General features: G+C 39.4%; 1 protein-coding gene across 1 annotated transcript in view; it reads left to right on the plus strand.

Moving 5' to 3' along the window:
* The window catches only part of LOC103077051 (CUB and sushi domain-containing protein 1-like), a 902,706-nt gene that overhangs the window by 40,850 nt on the left and 839,033 nt on the right, over positions 1–22,823 (plus strand). Inside the window, exon 3 of the mRNA XM_007468990.1 lies at positions 6,335–6,524. Within this exon, the coding sequence (XP_007469052.1) occupies positions 6,335–6,524 (190 nt within the window). The remainder of the gene's footprint in view (positions 1–6,334; positions 6,525–22,823) is intronic.

Here is a 22,823-nt window from a genome sequence, read left to right on the forward strand (position 1 = left end):
TTTTGAAATATTCTTGAAATATAGTTGATTTACAATGTGTTAGTGTCAATGTACAGCAAAGTGATTCCATTATGCATATATATTTTTTTACATTCTCTTCCATTATTGGTTATTATTTGTAACCTATAATTATAGGTATTATAGGTATTATATGTATAGGTGTAGATACATATATACTTGCTTTTTTTCCTGTTGACACTGATATTTGATTTCAAGGTAACTTCTAGCATCAGTACCTTAAGGACAGTTTCTTAAAGAATAGTATTAACTGAGTTTTCCATCCTGTAACAAACAACATAATTTTTGTTAAGAGATTAAAATTCTCACTGCAACATTGCTGATTATTTCATTGCCCTTAGGAAATATAATTCACAAATGTACTTACAGTAGATTTCTGTTATGCAATATATAAATGTATGATTACATTTACAATATTTAAAAGTTTGTCCATTAACATTGTTTTCCAGTTAAAATAATCTGCTTATTTGAGGCTGTTTAAGGCCAACATTGACATCAAGCATAGATGTCAGCAATTTAAAAAGAAAAGATTTGTAGAATATTTGAGAGTTGTCTGTAGCAGGCAAGTGCCCATTGGAGTATAAGAATCAAGGTGGAGGGCTTCCCTGGTGGCGCAGTGGTTGAGAGTCCGTCTGGCGATGCAGGGGAGGCGGGTTCGTGCCCCGGTCCGGGAGGATCCCACATGCCGCGGAGCGGCTGGGCCCGTGAGCCATAGGCCGCTGAGCCTGCGCGTCCGGAGCCTGTGCTCCGCAACGGGAGAGGCCACAACAGTGAGAGGCCCGCGTACCGCAAAAAAAGATAAAAAAAAAAAAAAAAAAGAATCAAGGTGGAAAATCATATAAGGAAGGTAGGATGAAAACTCTTCTGGGAACCCACAATCTTGGTGTTTGTGGATGGTGGGACAATTGGCAAGTCCCATACTCCATCTTTATGTGAAAGTGCATATAAATTCTGAAAATGTATACATATGACATATATAATCTGTGTACCTTCATCCGTGGCTTTATTTTATTCAGTGAAAAGTATGTCTTTCCATTGAAGCAATCTTTATGTCAGGTAGACATTAACATGATACCTGTATTAGTTCTGGTACCAGTTGAAGAATGTAAGCTATACATTATTCACATTTGTTAATTATAATGACTTTCCATCCTCGGATTTCCGTTTGGAGAATAATTTTAGTTTAATTATCCATTGTGGCAGCCATTATTTTTGTGGGTATGTAGGAAGCATGACCCTTAGTTAGATCCCAAAGATGCTGAGATCACAGCTTTAAAGTAATTGTTATAAGGAGGTGTCCTTCAATTCAATACTAGTACGGATTTTGAATTAATGCCACTTACTCTGAGGAACTCTAGTCGATACCATTGTAGCACTATTGCTTAGACAAATAATTATTTTCATCAGGCTCTTTTTTTTTAAGTAAAAGTCGAGATATTTACATGGGTCGGGAGATACTGACTAAATTGCAGGCAAATTCGAAGTTCCCTCGTAGTATCAAAAGTTGTGTGGAGTGCACAGGGAGATCAGCTCGGTGCTTTGTGACCACCTAGAGGGGTGGGATAGGGAGGGTGGGAGGGAGACGCAAGAGGGAGGAGATATGGGGATATATGTATACATATAGCTGATACACTTTGTTATAAAGCAGAAACTAACACACCATCGTAAAGTAATTATACTCCAATAAAGATGTTAAAAAAAAAAAGTTGTGTGGAATGAACAAAAGTTACAAAATGGGGTTGTTACTTCCACAAAGAAAGACCAAATCAATCAGGTTCTTTTGTTTTTTTGTTTCTTTTTTCTTTAGCACAAAATGCTATTCCCTTACACCTCCAGGACAGGCCCTGGCCCGGGGTGGGTGTGCGGGGTAGTAGTCAGCGCTGGAGATTTTATGATCCCTTTGTCTCTTTCCAATTTTAGAAAAATCCCCTCTGATTCTAAATCTCCAGCTACCTCTAGTTAGTGTTTTTCTATTGTGTTGCCTTTTTCTTGTTGATCTGTGCGGTTTATTCATTAGATGGTGAATAGGTCATTGGATGAATACATGAATTGGAAATACATCCTAATTTTTTTTTTTGATTTCCTTCTCACGTTTTCCTTTTATGATTATTACTTTTTGTGTGCTATTTAAGAAATCTTTGCCTACCACACTGTTATGAAGATTCTTTTTTTTAATGTTTCTTTTGGAAGCATTACTGTTTCACAGTTTACATTTAGATCTGTAACCCATTTGGGACTGATGTTTGTGTATATTGTGCGGTGGGGATCAAGATTTATTTCTCCCATTTGGTTGTCCAATTGGCCCAGCACCATCTACTGAAAGGACCATCTTTCCCCCCAAGCCCTGCAGCACCACTTTTGTCATAAATTTAGTGTCTGTATCTCTGTGGGTTTGGGGACTTTCTGTTTTGTTCCACTGGCTCTTTATCTCGGCTGGCACAATTAAACACCGTTCAGATTATTGTAGCTTTATAATAAAATGTGACGTTAAGTAGCATAAGATCTCTGGTATTGTCTTGGAAATTCTCAGCCCAGACCAACTACATTAGACGTTATCTCCATCTCTTTGAAAATTCCTCAGTTGTTTGCAATGTGCAGTCAAGCTTGACAGTTACTCATCCAAGAACCTTTGAGCACTTCCCTAAGTTTGTAACGGGCCCCCTGGAAAAGTCTATCTCTGGATCAAATGTGACTCATTCTGCAAAATGCCCTGTAAAAACTGGTACTCAAATGCAGCCTAAGTGTTACTCCTTGGAGAAAAATCGTAATATCCGATAATTTGGTTCACCATGATGGGTCTATAATAGCAACTACTTTCCAGCTGACACTTTTTCTGTTGAATTTATTTTTCTTTCCTCCAATTTATGATCAAGTCTTCACTCTTTGATTTACTGTGAAGCACGTATTGCTAGATAAACCAGAAAAGCTATTTTCTTTAAAGACCTTTCAAAACCCCACAGCTTTAATATCTACTTGTTACAGTGTTATTGTTAGATTTAAATTTAGTGGAAAATGGGCTTCTTATTAGTTCTTTGGTTTTAAACTCATAAATCCCTTTCATTAATTTCTTCTTTTTTTAAGATTTAGCAAACTCCCACAAGCATTTGATACCATTACTGTGAAAGATTTGAGCTCACTGAGAGCTACTATGGTGAATATTTTTTTAAGTGTAAAATGTAGTTGGAAATAATTTTGTTTGTCGCTCAACAGTAAAAGCTAGGATAATACTTGTATTCAAGGGCTTCTACTAATTGCAGTAATCTGAGTGTGCCCAGATTTTTCTTAATATTCTTTCTTAATATTCTTAGTGTCAAAACATTTAAATACATCTAAACATCTTGGTGGAAATTGGCCAGATTAAGAAGGAACGAAACACTGCAAGCCATTTGCAGAGGCTACTTAAGAGCTAACCTCAGACAAACTCAATGTTGGAACGATTTGATAGGAGTTATTTTGTTCCCTCACATGTCCGTCATAGTTATGGTTAAGTTGATTAAAATGCGTTATCAGGGAAGTTCAGATAATCCACCCGTCCTGCTCTTAGCCTCTGCTCTTTTTCATCCAGTCTGACTGAGCCATAGTTGTGGAAGACACACTTTGGGGTAGTGCACAGAAAACTTATAAACAACTACAGGGACCACTTAGGATGTCCCTGAAGGCTTATATAGAGGAGTGGTTATGTGCGAAGGGGAGGTGGGAGGAACAGGTGGGGAGGAAACCAGGGAGCAAGAGAAGATGGACCTGGAGTCTGTCCTACAGAGTGAAGTAAGTCAGAAGGAGAAAGACAAATACTGTATGCTAACACATATATATGGAATTTAACAACAACAACAAAAAATGTCATGAAGAACCTAGGGGTAAGACAGGAGTAAAGATTCAGACCTACTAGAGAATGGACTTGAGGACATGGGGAGGGGGAATGGTAAGCTGTGACAAAGCGAGAGAGTGGCATGGACATATATACACTACCAAGTGTAAAATAGATAGCTAGTGGGAAGCAGACGCATAGCACAGGGAGATCAGCTCGGTGCTTTGTGACCACCTAGAGGGGTGGGATAGGGAGGGTGGGAGGGAGGGAGACACAAGAGGGAAGAGACATGGGAACATATGTATATGTATAACTGATTCACTTTGTTATAAAGCAGAAACTAACACACCACTGTAAAGCAATTATACTCCAAAGGAGTTGGATTGGTGAGGTTGGGAAGGGGGGGATTTTAGGGTTTGTCCCGTGGTAGCAATACAATCGGTGGTCCAGGTGTGTGGCTGTTCCTAACCTCCCCGATGCTGTCCTTTTAGCAGAAGGTCCTTGCAGGCATCCCAGGGCTGCAGTTGACAAAAAAAGGTCCAGTTCTTTGGAACTGCTCATGAAATCTGAGAATTGCCAGGAGAGCCCGATATTAGAGTCCATGCCACAGCATCTTGAGGGGCTGAGGGAGCCTGGAATCAGCTCTGGGGAACACTTCCCAGCCTGCTCAGCGACTGAGGGGGCTTTGTGGTACTCACCCGCCCTTCCCATCTTTTCCCCTTCTCTTGTTGTTTGGGTCCTGCACCCAATTCCACCGGTAGGGTAGGGTTCCGCACACCAACCAACAAGCAATACTCAGGATGCCAAGTGGGTGTCCTATGATTCCTCTCATCGGATTCCACAGGTAAGGGGTTCAGTCCCCAAGACTGCCCTTAACTTCAGAGGCCAATCGAAAGCCCAGGTTCTTACCTGTACTTCCAACCCACTGGCTATAATCAGAGGTTCCCAGGCCTCCCTCCTGACGTTCGATTAATTTGCTACAGCAGCTCACAGAATTCAGGAAATCTGTTTATTCATTAGATTACTGGTTTATTAAAGGATAGGAATCAACAGCCAGATGAAGAGTTGCCCAGGGCAAGGCATGGGGAAGGGGTGCTGAGCTTCTCTGCCTTCTCTCAGCTCACTGGTCTCCCAGTATTTCCAGGTGTTCACCAACCTGGAAGCTCTCTGAGCCCCGTTTTTTGAGGTCTTTGATGAAGCTTCATTACACAAGCATGACTGATCAAATCATTGGCCATTGGGATTGATTCACCTTCCAGCCCCTTCCCCCTTCCCTCTAAAAGTCAGGAGGTTGGGACTGAAAGTTGCAACCCTCTAATCACCTTGTGATGTTCTCCTGGCAACCAGCCCCATCCCTAGGTGTGGTCCAAAATGTGCTCCATTAACATAACAAAACACCACCACCCCCTTCATTTAGGAAATTCCAAGAGATTAAGGAGCTCTGTGCCAGAGGGGACAAAACCAAATAAATATCTCTTACTTTAATCACAACATCAAATATGTAGATCTTGAACATTAGAGCTATCATAATTCCTCCTCTCTAAGAGAAGCAAGAATAAGACGGGTGAGCAAAGTGTGGGTTACCCTACAAACCTGAGTAAGGAAACCTAAACTCACCCATTCCTGATTCTGAGCCTTTTCTTTAGTGAAGCCCATCATTTCAACAAACATCTCCCTTCTCTGTCATCCAGTAAGTCCCCCCAGATAAACAGGAAGACATCCATAGAGGGGAGGTCCCTTATTTTGCTGGTCTGCTTGCTCCTTCATTTCCGCATAATTTAATTTCTCTTAACACCTTTTGTTTTCAACTGGGTAAGATTCCCGTGGTCTCATTTTGTTCTTTGGCTTTGTGGGACTTTAACCAATGTGGGTGCAAATAGTTTGAAGTTTGAGCATGGTTTTTACCTAACTATTCATAGTACGTACCTCAGATCGCACTCATTTAGATATATTAATATGTGTATGTATTTAGAGAGTGATTTAATGGTTTTTTATCTGTCAATTTAATTTCCCCAGCAAGGATATTGTGGGCAGTGTTTCCTCATGATAATGTGCAGACAGTTGGCACCAACTTTGTTTCACAAATGTGGCAGTCTGATATGGCTGAAGCTGTAAAAAATATTTCCCCAAATTTGTAATATGAGTACCCAAAAAGTTGTATATTTCCTTCTTTTTCTTCTCTCTCTTTTTTTTTTTTTTAGGGAGGAGTTATTCTCTATCTTTTAACACTGGAGAACACCACTGCAATTTATCATTCAACATTTGTGCATGAAGGATCACACAATAAGTCATTATAAAAATTGGCCAAGGAGTTCCCTGGTGGCCTAGTGGTTAGGATTCTGGGCTTTCACTCTAGTGGTTTGGCTTCAATCCCTGGTCGGGGAAATAAGATCCTGCAAGCCACATGGTGTGGCCAAAAAACAATTACCAAATGGTTGGAAAAGTTAAAAAAGAATATACTAAAGATAGGCCAAACTTATATGCTTTTTGGTGTGTTTTCTTTTTCAGGTCAGAACTGTGGAGGCTTAGTCCAGGGTCCCAATGGCACCATTGAGAGTCCAGGGTTTCCCCATGGTTACCCAAACTATGCTAACTGCACCTGGATTATCATCACGGGAGAACGCAATCGGATACAATTGTCATTCCACACCTTTGCTCTTGAAGAAGATTTTGACATTTTATCCGTGTATGATGGGCAGCTCCAGCAAGGGGATTTGAAAGTGAGGTAAAGTGTTGGCTCTTCCTGTAATAGATGAGGTTGGACATACTCAGATTGTGAAACGTAATTGGGATTAACATTTGAATTTCATTTTCAGAAAAGAACATTTTAGTTACTATAAAGAAAAATTAGAGACTGGAGCTTTGTGCGCACCTTTTTCAATCCCTAAGAACGTAACTTCTTATTGAAAGCAATCACCGACTTCATTAATACATATCACATTGTTCAAGATCTGTAAAACACTGTTGCCAAGGTAATTTAAGTTATGGTACACCATTGTTTTTAAGCAACTGTGGATTTGAGAGAAAAAGTACAAAGTGAGCACAATTTAAAGAACAACAAAAGGAACCTTGATATTGTCAGAGAATATATTCAATACAAAGAACATAGGAGGTGGGTGGAGTAAAAACATGAGAGAACATTGTGCTCTTTGGAGAATTTTTGGTTCACACCATCATAGAATATTCCATTCCTCATTAGCTTTCTCTTTTAATCTATGATTTTTTACCATGAAGAAAGAAAAGTATTTCCTGGGATGATTTTAAGTTATATTTTTCATTTATCACCAAGAAAAAAAAAATTGTACCTGTACAAATATTTTCATCTTTTTTTTTTTTTAATGTTGGCCAAGGAATGAGGAATATCCCTTTCAAAGAAATTGGAATTTCTTAGCCAAACTGATGAACATATTTAAATATATACATGTATGGCAAATAAGACTTTATCCTCTGGTTTTAAAATTCTACATTAGAGATTAAGTTTGTTGAATATAGGGTCTTGTAGAAAAACTGACAGTAGGCAGAAGAAATTGTGCTGCTTAGATAAATAAAATGGCATTCATGCTAATCTTAGCAGTAATATACAAAAATGATATACTTTATTTACAATTTTGTGAATTGAGAAAAATCTCTAGCTATAAAAATGCATAATTGTATTTTTACATCTAGTTAATAGATTAATAGTATATATATTAGTATATATTAGTAAGTATATAGTATATTAATAAATATATAATATTAATATATATATAAATATCAATATATATTAACTATATAGTCAATATGTTAAGTATAGAATATGAATATATTTCAAGTAGATTTTATTTGCATTTCTTTATGCATTTTCAAATATAAAATACCTTGCAGTTTTTTCTGAGTCATCTCCAATGTTACTGTTTTTAGAAACACTTTTCCAGTTGCCCTTTCTGAGACATATTGCATATAGCTGCCTCCTTTATGGATTTGTTAGGTAAACTTTCTTTCTTCCTGTCTGACATGTGTGGGCCAACATTTGGATGTTTGGACAAAGTATCCATATTTGCAGTCCTTGCTAATTTGATGCAAAATTCCTTAACCTCTTTCATGCTCTTCTAACTATTATTTACTAACTTTTCATCCACACTAATGATTCTACTAGGGAATAGTGCTATTTTGTAATAATAGAAAGCATTGGGACAAAAAATAGAGAATCTAGTTTACTCAAATATTAAGTCATATGCCTCTGTGTTAAAAAGTAACTCTTTCTCTTTCAATGAAAGACAAATGCCTATTGCATATGAAAGTAAAAAATATTGCTCTGTGAGGAAGAGCGCTGAGCTCCCGCAAGAAAACTTTCCCAGGAGCCGTCACAAATGCAACCAGATTGATCATCTGTTGGATATGGTTTGTAATTAACTGTCCAGCTGTAAAGCACTCATGTTCTGAGGGGAAAACTACCAATGATCTTCAAATCTATTATTTTGAAATATTTTTGGTCATACTTATGTACCTTTCTAGGTTCAGGCATTATTTGCGCGGGGCGGGGGAAGAGGGGTGTTTCCAAAGTAATTAAACTCATATTGCTTATAGAATTTAAAAAAATTTCTGTCAGTATTTCCATCTTCAGTATTATAACAGGATCAGCAGTAGAAATATTAAGGTTAGAATATTGTATTTTATCCTGAGGTACTTGTGAATAGTATATAAATTAATAGCTGTGACTCAGAAAGCTTTATCAACATTGTTGAGTTATATGTATGATTACTCACTTAGATTTTTTAATATATTTTTTAACAGCTTCATTTTTTTTAATTCATTTATTTTATTTATTTATTTTTTAATTAATTAATTTATTTTTTTGGCTGTGTTGGGTCTTCGTTGCTGCGCCTGCGTGCCAGGTGTCCTGACAAATTGGCAAAACATATCAGAAGCAGAATTCCAGTAATGACTGCCAAGCACTATAGGTCTCTACAATTATAAAATTTGAATAAAGAATGATGTGAAATAGGAAAATAAATAATGTTGTGAAATAGGAAATTTCCTCATTATTAGGGCAAATGTGTGAGCAGGTTGCAACATTTCAACATTAGGTGATGGGCAAAATCGTTATAAATAGTATTGAAATCTAATTAACAGGGTTGAGGTGGAGACTCTAATGCTGTTTGTTTCTCATTATATCTTGGAACAGTTGTTTATTTCTCAAATACGATTAACTCACAGCACTTAAAGCAGCTCTGGAATTCAAAGAAGGGACTTTTGTGAGAGGATTGATGTGTGAGCTGCTGATTCACTGAGTTGTCAGGAAAGTTATCACTTAGAGCTTTCATGGTCTGTAGTTGTTTTACTTCTGTACAAACGCTGTGTTTATCTGCTCAAAATGTGCACTAACAAAAAAAAAACGGTTGTTTTATTAACAACTTGATCATTTTATATAAAGAAATTTCTTTTGTGTAACTACAGTAGAGAACTTTTAATAAGTAACATATGATTTAGATGTAATCCCCAACTAACAAAACAGAATTTGGAGGTTAGAATTACTGATGTTTACATTGTAACTTGAAATTTAGTAAGAATATATGATTTACCCTATGTAACAAGAAATCTTTAAAGGAAACAAAAATGTATATATAACACAAACGCATATATGATTTATGTCTCCATCGATAAATTAACTTTTAGTATATAAATACTGAGCATTAAATTAAGACTTCTTGTGAGCCCAAGAGAAAATATTAAACTCAAAATTAGGAATAGAAATCTGCTCCTGAGCTATCTAGAATTAAAACCCTAGTTCCCATTTTGTTTTTTTTAATAACTTTATTTATGTATTTGTTTATTTTTGGCAGCACTGGGTCTTCGTTGCTGCACGCGGGCTTTCTCTAGTTGGCGGCCAGTGGGGGCTACGCTTTGTTGCCGTGCGCGGGCTTCTCATTGCGGTGGCTTCTTTTGTTGTGGAGCACGGGCTCTTGGCGCGTGGGCTTCAGTAGTTGTGGTATGCGGGCTGCGTAGTTGTGGCTCACGGGCTCCAGAGCACAGGCTCAGTCATTGTGTCACACGAGCTTAGTTGCTCTGCGGCATGTGGGATCCTCCCAGACCAGGGCTCGAACCCATGTCCCCTGCATTGGCAGGCGGATTCTTAAACCACTGTGCCACCAGGGAAGTCCTGCCCTCACTGGTTTTTATGAGCTGTCATATTCCTGCCGTTTTTTTAATCTCTGGCCATATTGACTCTGTACCTCCTCCTGATTCTCAGACCTCCACAGAAGTCTAAGCCTACATGTTTTCTTTTGCAACATCTCTTTATAAAACACAACCTGCTTTGATCCTCACAGAAAACGCTCCACGAAGTCCCATTCTATGCGAGGTTGACCCATGCCCACAGGTTGACCGGTACATGGAGATGATAACATGCTGGCCCCAGGCTCACCCCCCTCTAATTCTGAAACATTTGCCACAGTCCTGTGCTCATTCTATGTTGCCAGTAAGATAAGCACTCTAGTCAATGTGACCCTGATATTCAAGGAACCCTACCAAGTGCAAAGTACACTTCTGGCCTTCCGTCTCTTCCATATTTTCCCTGTGTGTTTCAGTCTACTCTGGTTGCTATAATAGGATACCACAGACTGTGGGGCTTAAAATCAGTGGGGATTTATTTCCTGTAGCTCTGGAGGCTGAAAGTTCAAGATTAAGGTGCCAGCAAATTTGGTGTCTCAGGAGGGCCTGTTTCTTGGTTCATAGGGGCTGTTTGTGTCTAGGCTTTCAGTGTCTTCATACTGTGCAAGGAGCAAGGGAGGTCTCCATGGTCTCTTTTAAAAGGGTGCTAATCCCATTCATGAGGGCTACCTTCTCCATAATCACATCCCAAAGTTCCCACCTTCAAATACCACCATGTTGGGGGTGGGGATTTCAACATATGAATTTGGGAGGCCACAGACACTCAGGCTATAGTGCTAGGGGGGGTTTCATATTTAGTTGAATGGGTCTATGAGTTATTCCTTGATCTGACCTTATAAGAGAACATAATATACTGTAATATTCTTCATCCTTCCCTCTGCCTGCCTACATTATATCCAGCTTTCAGAACCCATTTCACATTATATTTAGTTCAGGAAATTGGCCCTGTGCATCCCAAGTTAAAAAACAACCCCACCAAAAAGGTCTTTTTTTGGTTGTTTTTTTCTGAACTCCTTTAGCACTTGTAACTAACATAGATCTTGAATCAAGCACTCCTTTGAAATCACACTGTCTCTCAAGTTGCCTTTTGTTGAAGGTTGTATATCTTTGTGTTCTAGTATGACAAATAGAACATACATCCTCCAAGGCCAAGAAATGTGCCACGACTGTCTTCTCTGGTGATGACATATATGACTTTAGTACAGTCAATAAATCTTCATGGAATGATTTTGATTTAATCTATTCCTAATTCAGGACCACTTCTCTCTGTGCTCTCTGTGTATAAGCCAGCATGACTTAATATGACTCTCTCCTCTAGGTGAGCATGAGAGACTTTTATATCCTGTAGATGTTCTCTAAATATGAAGTCGTGTTTTTTCGATTTGTCCCCAAATCAAAACTAATTGAAGTTGACATCAGTTTCCAATTATGATAACATTATAATATCAAACTTGGAAAATAAATCCCATTATAACCTCAAAAAGTAAATAAAAATGAACCTATGAAGGAAAATTGTACCACGCAAATGTGGAAAATCAGTATGTATATCCCATGATTATTGTAAAATACAAGTCCTAGGAAAATAGCTTTGGCAGTTATCTTGGTTTTATCTTCCTCTAACTTTTACAAGATTACCCCTAAATTTCTGCAGTGATGGTAATGAAGAGGTAAGAGATGAATGTTACAGAGCTGTTAAAATCAGTAAATCATGAATAAGTGATGCTAAAATATCAGTTTTTTCCATTTTTTGAAAAAATGTGTTAACAAAGAAATTTGTATAATATTAACTACATCCGGTGATGTTTAGAACTTGAGAGCCTTTAAGGGCTAGGAAGGGGTTTCAGTTGCATTTGGATTAAATTAGACTAGAGGCCTGGCAGTGTCTAAATTCTGCCGTACTGTCCCCCATTGCCATTATGAGTTTCTGAGGGAACCGTTCACAGACACGTAGTCAGATAAAAATCAAAGCATCATTTTATTTTTAGCTTGGCTGGTGACTCATGCCCCATTTAAGACTCTGAAAAACATAGGATGAAGTGTGTATAAAAGCTTCTATAGGAACTGGAATATCATACTCATACTAAAGACATGTCTTGCCATCTTATCACATTCGGCCAGCCACAGGGTCAGGGAGTAGAAGGAATGGCTGGCATGATCAGACCAACACATAGTGAGGCAGGGCCCAGTAGCCCAACCAATGCTTAGGGATCTGATCAAACCGGGCCTCCTGTCCTAGTGGGCACGGTGCAGAGGTGCTGAGGGGGACAGTGGCAGTGTTAGGTCGTCTCCTACAAACCTATCATGTTCCCATGAGTTTGTGCATCTGTCAGCCGTGATGATTATTCTATGTACATGTTTTAAGATGATGAAATAAAAAAATCATTTTATTTGATACAGCTTCCAAATTTCCTTTCTCAGCATATGCTTTGAATTAGCAACTCATAGGCAAGGTTGATAGTGATTGGGTAAGGCAGAGTCCACTAATTTATTTATTTTTTTTAAGTTGGTTGTCTGCAGTTGGCTAGTGTGGAAGAGAAGGCCGGTTAAATCAGAGATTCAAGGATGAGGCCTAAACATATATTTATATTTGTATTTGTATAAATATGTACTTATCTATAATCCCCCCAGCTGATTTTAATATGGTTGAAAACTGTATATATTTTTTTCATAAGGCTCATATTTATTAACAAAAATGATTAAGTTGCTAGTAATTAGAAATCCTGGAGATAAAATATAAAGCATTTAAGGGAGATAGGTAGAACTATGTTTGCAAAACTGTAAGCATGTTTTAACATGTATCTGAATTCTGACCACTACCATTCATGCTGTGGTGGTGTTTTTGCATGAGCCAAAAATGGGTGGTTCATTTCAGTATCTTGGTCATTTTGAAAGTAGCAAACCATATTAATATGGGCAAAGGAGTCTTTTGAATAATCATGAATATATGTGTGAGGAAAATACTCCAAAATCCCCCAACTCCTAGGACATTTCTCTTGCATAAATGTAGACATACGGAAAGGCATTCAGAGTTTCAAAAAGAGGATGAAAGAAAAGGAAGATTAATAAATACTTTGCGACAGGACTGCATTTTCAGCAGACAGAGCTATTTTGAGGTATTGGTCATGGGAACGTGAAAGTAGACACAACTTTACAATATAAAATCTTGTCTTTACTACTTAAAATATGTTGGATCATCAATTTAAATATTAATATGCAATAATAAAAATACCAGAAAGAACTTCAAGTACACATAACTTAGAAGTCATGGAGAAAATGACTGAAGAATCTGACTTCCTAAAATTTAAAATCCAAAAGCCGAATGACAAATCGAGAAAAAGGATTTACAGTAGTATGAGACACAAGGAATTATTTTCTTAATTTATAACATACACTCTGAGAACTATAAGGAATAAGATAAATCATTTAATAGAAAACCAGGTAAAAGTATGAACAAGGAGTTCAAATATAACAATCCATGGTAATAAGTGTATTTCAAGAAAATTAAAACAGTAATGCAATATATGTCACCGCTCTGAATGGCAGAACTTTAAAATTTTTGATAACTCAGAGTTTTTGAGGGTATTAGACAAATGCCTTTATATCCTGTTGGTAGAATTACGAATTGCAGCAGTTATTTTTGGATAGAATTTTGAAATTTCTCTCAAATTTAAAAATTATGTACAGGCTCTTTCCTTCAGCAAGTCCAGCTAAGAATTTATTCTACAAAATTACCTTCAAATATGACAAAACATATGGAATGAAATGCTTATGGGTGCATTTTGATAATACTAAAAACAAATTCAAGAATGTCTGTCCTTCTATAGAGACTAGTTAAATAAGTTAGAGGATATATGTATTATAATGTACCGTTAAAAATAATGAATGGGATCTTTATTTGCTGATATGAAGAGATCTCTCACTATTTTTACATTTATAAATTACAGTAGTATTGGATTGTCCAATTTCACTCAATATTTTATTTTCTTGAATAAACAAAATGTAATCTCATAATAAAACACATCAAATTCTGGATGATGGTGGAACCCTGGGTATGCCTTTCTTATATATAATTGCAGCATGTTGTAGTGATTTCAAGGATGCTGTGGGAAGGAGAATAAAGGCATCTGTCCACCCTGAGGGCTCCCAGAGGGCTGCCTACCAGCCGTTGTAATTTTAATCAAGATAAAATGCTGCCTTAATCCAGACAAAGTATGGCTCTCTTAGTGTTCACAGCAGGCTAGGGGTAGGGGAGGTTTTGTTATTGTGGTTGTTACCCTTTTATTTAAGAACTGAGATATAGTTGATGTACAATATTATATGAGTTTCAGGTGTATGCCATAGTGATTCACAATTTTTAAAAGTTAAACTCCGTTTGTAGTTACTATAAACTATTGGCTATATTCCTTGCGTTATACAGTATATCCTTGTAGCTTATTTATTTTATACAGAGTAGTTTGTACCTTTTAATCCCCTACCCCTATCCCGCCCCTCCGTCTTCCCCCTCCCCACTGGTAACCACTAGCTTCCCCTCTGTCTCTGAGTCTGTTTCTATTTTGTTATATTCGTTCTTATATTCACGTGTTTCTTTTATATTTTAGATTCCACATATAAGTGAAAGTATACAATATGTGTCTTTCTCTGTCTGACTTATTTCATTAAGCATAATACCCTCCAGGTCTATCCATGGTGTTGAAGATGGCAAAAGTTCATTCTTTTTTTATGGCTGAGTTGTTTTCCATTGTATATATGTACCATATCTTATTTATTTATTCATTTATTTATTTATTTATAACATCTTTATTGGAGTATAATTGCTTTACAATGGTGTGTTAGTTTCTGCTTTATAACAAGGTGAATCAGCTATACGTACACATACATCCCCATATCTCCTCCCTCTTGCGTCTCCCTCCCACCTTCCCTATCCCACCCCTCTAGGTGGTCACGAAGCACCAAGCTGATCTCCTTGTGCTATGCGGCTGCTTCCCGCTAGCTATCTATTTTACATTTGGTAGTGTATATATGTCCATGCCACTCTCTCACTTCGTCCCAGCTTACCCTGACCCCTCCCTGTGTCCTCGAGTCCATTCTCTACATCTGTGTCTTTATTTCTGTCCTTCCCCTAGGTTCATCAGAACCATTTATGTTTTTTAGATTGCATATTTATGTGTTAGCATATGGTATTTGTTTTTCTCTTTCTGACTTACTTTACTCTGTATGACAGTCTCTAGGTCCATCCACCTCACTACAAATAACTCAATTTCATTTCTTTTTGTGTCTGAGTAACAGTCCATTGTATGTATGTGCCACATCTTCTTAATCCATTCATCTGTCTATGACATTTAGGTTGCTTCCATGTCTGGCTATTGTAAATAGTGCTGCAATGAACATTGTGGTACATGAATCTTTTTGAATGATGGTTTTCTCAGGGTCTATGCCCAGTGGTGGGATTGCTGGGTCGTATGGTAGTTTTATTTTTAGTTTTTTAAGGAACCTCCATACTGTTCTCCATAGTGGCTGTATCAATTCACATTCCCACCAACAGTGCAAGAGGGTTCCCTTTGCTCCACACCCTCTCCAGCATTTATGGTTTGTAGATTTTTTGATGATGGCCATTCTGACTGGTTGTACCATATCTTTTTTATCCATTCATCTGTCAATGGACACTTAGGTTGCTTTTATATCTTGGCTATTGTAAATAGTGCTACTGTGAATTTTGGGGTGCATGTATCTATTTGAATCAGAGTTTGGGTGGTTTCTTTTTTGTAAGTATGTATGCTCTGTCTTTGGAATTCTCGTGGAGGCAATTATTTCTATCTCTGTGCCTATGAACGTCTCCATTTTGATGTTTTTCTCTCTCTCTCCCATCTATTTATCTATATCTATATTTATATCAGTGTTTCTCAACCAGGGGTGATGTTATGCCCCAGGGGACATTTGGTAATGTCTGAAGACATTATTGTCACAGTTGGGTGGGGATGCTCCTAGGATGTGGCAGGTACAGTACAGAGATGCTGATGAATGTCCTGCAACACACAGGACAACACTTAGGACAGCCCCATATGACAAAGAATTGTCTTCCACCAAATGTCAAAAATGCCAAGGATGAAAATTCCCGATTTACAGCAGTAAACCATCTGTATACAACCATCTGTAGCTGTAACCATCTATACCTATACCTCTGTGTATATCTGGCCTCTACATTTCTCTCTCTGTTGTTTTTCTATGTGAAGACCCAAGCTGAAAAAGGTAAACGACAACTCTCTGGACCTAACAGTTACATTTCTGCTGTGCAGAGGTAGCTAGGCCTATGGACTGATTGAAGTGATCGAAAATGATGGGGTCTTCTGCAGGATTGTGTCAGCAAGCAAATGGGATTTCCACCGTATTACACATTATCAAATTTCACCAAGACTCATTTTTACCTTCTCTCTCAAAAGGAAATAAAATTATTATTATTATTTCAGTCCTCGGTTTCTGGGAAAAGAAACATAAAGTGTCCAAAAGTCGGTAAGATATTAATTGAATTTTATTATTCTGTATAATAGTGAATCTGCAAAAACAGTCTGTCCAAATGACTTACTGGGTAGCTCTCCATAGTAAAAAGCAAGAAGGAGCTATAAATAATCAGATTTCTTAGAACTTCCAAGATTTTAAATTAATTTTGTGTGGATGACTAGATTTGTAGGTGAATGATTTTTTTTAAGTTTAAAATTTACTTTTTCTCTCCCTGTCCCTTTTAAGTGTTTGGATAGCAAAACCTGTACTGATTTATTCTTTTATCCCCAACAGAAGCTAAGCACTTAGAACACACTAAACCAGTGCGTTTTGATTGAATAAATGTACATTAGTTGTTTACAAAATAATTGTAAAGGAATGAACCCTATATACAAAAGTGTGTCATACACTTTCAAGTCACAAAATTAAAAAAAGAGGAATAGGATACTACTTAGAACTTAAAACAATTCTTTCTTTTACTACAATAAACAGTCACCCACCCTGTGTGTATAAATACGGCCTACTTTGTATCTGAATGTACTGAAAAATAATCAAAAGGCAAATATTTATCTTAGAAGCCATCTTGTTTCAAACCTTTAAAAACTGTTATCCTGGAGTAATCTTGATATTTAGACATTTTATGAGTTTGTGCATTTAACTAGGGAGCAGTATTATATATAAAAATTATATAAGTGATTAAGAGTGGTTACAGCCCAGAAGCCTCTAAATTTAGAAAATTCTTTCAAATAAGCTTTCCAGGAGCGGAGCTATTGGCCCTTTTCTGAACCTCAGTTTTGTCCTGGCTTACATCTCCCCTGCCTTACCTCTTAGAACCTGAAGTGTTAACTCAAGCAGGGTTCAGAAAGTTGCTCATAGATTCCAGGTGGTAGATATAAGTGAATAAAACCCTCACAGCCTTTCTTTGGTTCATACTTGCCCTGAGGGGGAGGCAGCTTGGGGAGGGTCCTTAAGTGAGTGGGGAATAAAGCCTGCCTGTGTGAACTTCCTCAGAATGATCTGGAGCCCTGCCCTCCCAACCTCTGCCCCCTGGGTCACTGACCCTAATTGGATTTCCTTGGCTTCCTGCCCAGAGGCCAGCTCTTTTTGGCCTCTGTTTCACAATCAGTGGACGGTTAGACAATTTTGTCTCTGAACCTTGTTCTCAGTACAACTTCCCAAGCTCAAAGATTGTATTGATCCCACACTAAACCCTCAAACGGAAGACGTAGGGTCATGGCTATAGTTAGGCTGCTCCTCACCAGTACTACTCGCGTATACTTTATCACCAGCATCTGTTACTTTTTATTTTAGAAATCACTAGTATAAACCCAGAATCTGTATAGCTGGCTCTCTGTTTCAAGGAAGCAGTCCCCCAATGTCCCCCTCGAGAGGGAGAATCAGAGAGTGCGCAAGAAAGGATACAAGTGAATGTTTCGTACAATCTGTCACCTTTCAGCCCAAAGAGGAAAACTGAGATAAACGAAACGGGGGCCTCCTGAAAGTTTCTCAAAGTGTCTTCCTTCAAGGAGGCAGCTTCTGTTTCTCACAGCTGTTCACGGACCCTCCGTGGCCGTTATCCCCCATCATCCCTTTTCAGGGTCAAGGCGCGCCGGTGCCTGAACCCCAGGCCACCTCCACCCCCATGGACCCGCACTGCCAGCAAAGGCCAAGGGGGGCGCCCTTGTGACTGACGCGTCTTCCTTTGCCACTTGTTAGAGCAGGGCCTCGAACTCCCAGGCCTGCTGGAACCAGAAGGAGGAGGCGAATACGAGAAACAGAGCAGGTGTAAGACAGTGGCGAGACGTCCTGGTGAGGTCGTGGTCAGTATCAACGCGGCACCAGCTCCTCAGCTACAGCCAATGGCCGCCAAGCAGAAACGCGGGCCTGACTGGCTGGGGCGGCTTCCAATTAGCCACAGCAGTTTCCAATTACTTCCTGATTAAGGGAACTTCCCTGATTGGTAAGAGGTTAACTCAGGCCGCGCACATCTCCCGAGAGCCCTTGAGGTCGGCTTCCTGGCGGGAGGGTGATCCCTGCGGCGGCTCCCCAAGTGGGCTCTGCGGTTCTCTGAGTCGCCCGCATTCGTCAGCGCATCTCGGGCATCCTCTCCCGCCCTTCTCCTTCGGGACCCAGACTTGCTGCCCCACACGCCCCAAGCTGCACAGCGCATCTTCCGGGCTCCTGTTTGCTTTCCTGGGGGGCCCTCAGTACCTCCGCCAGGACCAGGACCCGGTCTGCGGACGTGCCCCGCGGTGTGCAAGAGAAGATTTCCTGCTGGAGGGGCCCCTGTGGAGGGGCTGGAAGTCGACTGCGCTCGGGAGAGCGCAAAGACCCGAGGCTGAGGACTCCAGGAACCCCGCAGTGGTTTCCTGGGAAGCATTGAGACACCCCGCAGCTGTACGGAGGAACAGCACGCCCAAGGATGCAAGTGAGTCCCTGGGTTTTTCTCTATGTGTGACTGTACGTTTGCGTTGACTTCCTCGCCGGCTGCCTGCGGTGTACTGAACTGGCCAAACCCCAGCTCTTTCTGGAGAGTAGTGTCCAGGATGGGGAGCCCTGGGTGCCCGAGGACCGGCCGAGCCTCTCTCCTGGTTAGGCCGCCCTGGGTTCCAGAGTAAGAGCCGTGTTTACCCTTGGATCCACATTGTTCTGGGAAGGCGTCTTTTGGTGGGAAAGTCTCCTGGGTCTGGTGTGAGTGCTGAGCCACCGTTAGGCTTCATGCTGCTGTTTCGGAAAGTTGGTTTGTGCCTCGGAGCTGGAGGCCCACCTCTAGGGCATCTAGGCCCACCTCCATCAGGCTAGATTTGTGTGCGCCAGGCAGGGGCAGAACTGCGGTCCCCTCCCCTTTAGCTACATGGGCAGGGGAGAGTGACACGGTCTGTGGTTGGCGTGAACTAGGGGCCAGTGGGGTTAGGAGAGCCTCGTACTCGGTCGAGTCTGGAGAGATGATGGCTGTGGACAGGCCATTGAGGGAGGGCAGAGCTGACAGCAACCGGGGTATCTGGTGGGCTTACGTGAGGGTCTTCTGCGGCCTGATGCTCATTATTTTCTTATTTCAAAAAAAAAAAAAAAAAAATACAGCCCCTATGGGAGAGTATCTAGACCCTGAATGAAAGATTTTAATTCATTTAAAATCTTCCTTGCATTCCCTCCCCGAACTGCGGTCCCCTCCCCTTTAGCTACATGGGCAGGGGAGAGTGACACGGTCTGTGGTTGGCGTGAACTAGGGGCCAGTGGGGTTAGGAGAGCCTCGTACTCGGTCGAGTCTGGAGAGATGATGGCTGTGGACAGGCCATTGAGGGAGGGCAGAGCTGACAGCAACCGGGGTATCTGGTGGGCTTACGTGAGGGTCTTCTGCGGCCTGATGCTCATTATTTTCTTATTTCAAAAAAAAAAAAAAAAAATACAGTGCGGGAACTATACAGGGGTAGCAGCAGCTTGTGACCTCTGCCCTAGAAGGTTAATTAGTAATCCCAGCCTTGTCAACTCCATGTGTTGGTAATTCCAGAGTAATGAGAACAGGCAGCCGCAAAACACCTGGCCCCAAAGTAGCTGGGAACTTGGCAGGGTTCAGATACTTCCCTTGGAAAATGGAGAGGTTTGTTAAGATTTCAAAGGTGTCTTCTGGAATAGAGCTTGCCTTTTCTTATTGTACCTTGCATTGCAATGATGTGGTTTCTCATATCGTATATTTACGTTTTCAGTCACTTTAAATGAATAAAGTTTGTATAATTACTAGGTAGTGGATTTGCCAAGATTTTTTCTGAAAATCTTGTGTTTCTGAATTAGAACTCTAGTATGTAAATAGCCCAACTTGGATGGGGAACATTCTAGATTTCTTTACACAAGACTGGAGATGGTATTTTGGACAATTGTTTTAATTTCTTTGGGCAAATACCTAGGAGTGGAATAGATGGGTCATATGATAGGTTAAGCTTAACTCGAAGAAATGGCCAAAACATTTCGCATGGGGTGTAAACTTTTACATTCCCAGCAGTAGTTATGAGTTCGAGCTGTGTCACACGTTTGCCTGTATTCGGTATATCTGCTCTTTAATTTTGGTCGCTCTAATGAGTGTGTAGTGGAGAGTTACCTTATTGCGGTTTAATTTACATTCCCTGATGACTAATGTTAGTATATTTTCATGGGCTTACTGGTCATTAATATATCTTCCTTTGTGACATGTCTCTTAAACTTTTCTTCCAGTGATATATGTGTTACAGATAATTTCTCTCAGATTCATTCTCTTAATGGTGTATTTTGCACAACTGTTTTTAATCTTGATAAAGTCCAATTTAACAATATATTGTTTTATGACTATGCAAAATATTAAAAAATGTTTGCATACTTGAACATCACAAATATTTTCCTTGATGCCTTCTTCTGAAGTTTAATAGTTTAGCTCTTTGATTTGTCTATGATCCATTTTAACTTTAATTCATATCACATAATAAAATTAAGTTTTGGAAGTCATCTTTTTGCATGTGGATTGTTACAGCACCATTTACTGAAAAGACTAATTCTTATAAAGCTGATTTTTTGTGTATGGTGCTAGGTAAGGATTGATGCACATTTTTTTTTTTAATTGAGGTGCTCAGCTGATCCAGCATTTGTTGAAAAAACTTCATTTTCCTCTTTGAACTGACTTAGCACAATTGCAGAAATTCAACTTCTGATATATGTCAGGGACTATTCCTGTACTCTCTACTTTGTTCCATTGATCTGTTTGTCTTTTTGCTGTATTGGTTATTGTAGCTACACAGTAAGTCTTAAAATCATGTAGAGTAGGTACTCCAGTGTGTGTGTGTGTGTGCTGGTTATTCTAGGTCTTTTGAATTTCATAGAATCATTTAGAATTAGTTTGTCAGCTTCTATAAAAATTCCCTTGAGATTTTGGTTGGGATTGCTTTGAATCTACAAATTTGGGAAGAATTGCCACATTAGCAATAGGCTTCCAATACATGAATACATTCTATCTCTACATGTATTTAGGTCGTTTTTAGTTTCTCTCAGAAAATGTTAAATTAGATAAATCTGTAACTACTTTAGTGTGTTGCTATTATAAATGCCATTGTTTTATTATTATATTCTATTATTTATATTATTTATTATTATTTATTTGCTGATAATGGATGAAAATGCAATTGATAGTTTGGATAATGTTAGCCTTGTATCCTGTGACTTTCCTAAATTTCATTATTTCCAGTAGCTGTTTTGAAGATCCTCTGGGATTTATATTTAATGTAAACAATGGTATCTGCATGGAGGGGCAGTTCCACTTCCTCCTACTGGCTTTTCCTTTTTTGGACTGTTTTGAAATGGCTAATACATTCAGCACAGTGTTGTATAACAATGATAAGTGACCATCTTTGCCTTGGTTCTGGCGAAAGAAGGGAAATAATGACCATTATAGATGATGTTGCTTGTGCTGGTTACTGGTTACCAGGGGATTAATGACCATGATAGATGACGTTGCTTGTGCTGGCTACTGGTTACCAGTGGATTGCCTCTTGTCTCCAAATCTGCCTTTCTTTCCCTGCTTTGTGATACCAGAGCTGTGCCCTGAGAACAGCTCTCATCTGCCAGCTGGCACTGTGTTAAGCTTTGCCAGTTGCTGTGGGTGCATTAGTGGAGGAAGGAACGGTTTCTCTTGGTCCCTGCTACTGGGTCACATGGCTGCCAGCACCGTGCAGGATGTCAGATGGCATCGCCCTCCTCAGAGCTTTCTAGCACCTCCTGGGGTGACTTCCAGATTCGCCAGCACTCCACACACACATTCCTGGTTGACAGCTCTGAATGGCAGAACCTCGGCAAGCATTTCCACTGTCCAGTCGACCGCTAGTTACTCTCTCCCCCAACAAGTTCTGAATCTCAGTTTGGTGGGAGCAGTCTTTATTATATTTTCCTTCTTTGGGTACTCTACCCTGCCTTAAAACTGCTCTGCATTTCTACTGTTCCTGTGTTTTTAAACTTCTCTTTACCTCTTTGTGGTTAATCCTCTGCTAGTCATTCTTTTTTTTTTTTCTTTTTATCTCAGATTCAGTAAGGTGAGGTGTCGAACTCTTGTAGTGCAGGTGATGGTTACTAAACCTTCAAACTTATTCAAGGTAATATGAAATAGGAGTATGTAACTATTAAACCAAATTCAGATTTTCTTGCTTCCTAACACAAAATAATGCTCATCAAGCATATCTTACAAGAAAAAAATGCTTGGAGATAACTCTACATTAAATTTTTCCCCGTCAAATTACTGGTGCAGTTTCTGTCTCCTGACTGGAACTTGACCAATACATTGATTGTACTTTTTTTTGTTTTTGTTCTTATTTTTTCATAAATGTCCTTTATCAGTTAA

Source organism: Lipotes vexillifer, unplaced genomic scaffold (assembly GCF_000442215.2).
Source record: "Lipotes vexillifer unplaced genomic scaffold, Lipotes_vexillifer_v1.1 scaffold864, whole genome shotgun sequence".
Taxonomy (NCBI): Eukaryota; Metazoa; Chordata; class Mammalia; order Artiodactyla; family Lipotidae; genus Lipotes; species Lipotes vexillifer.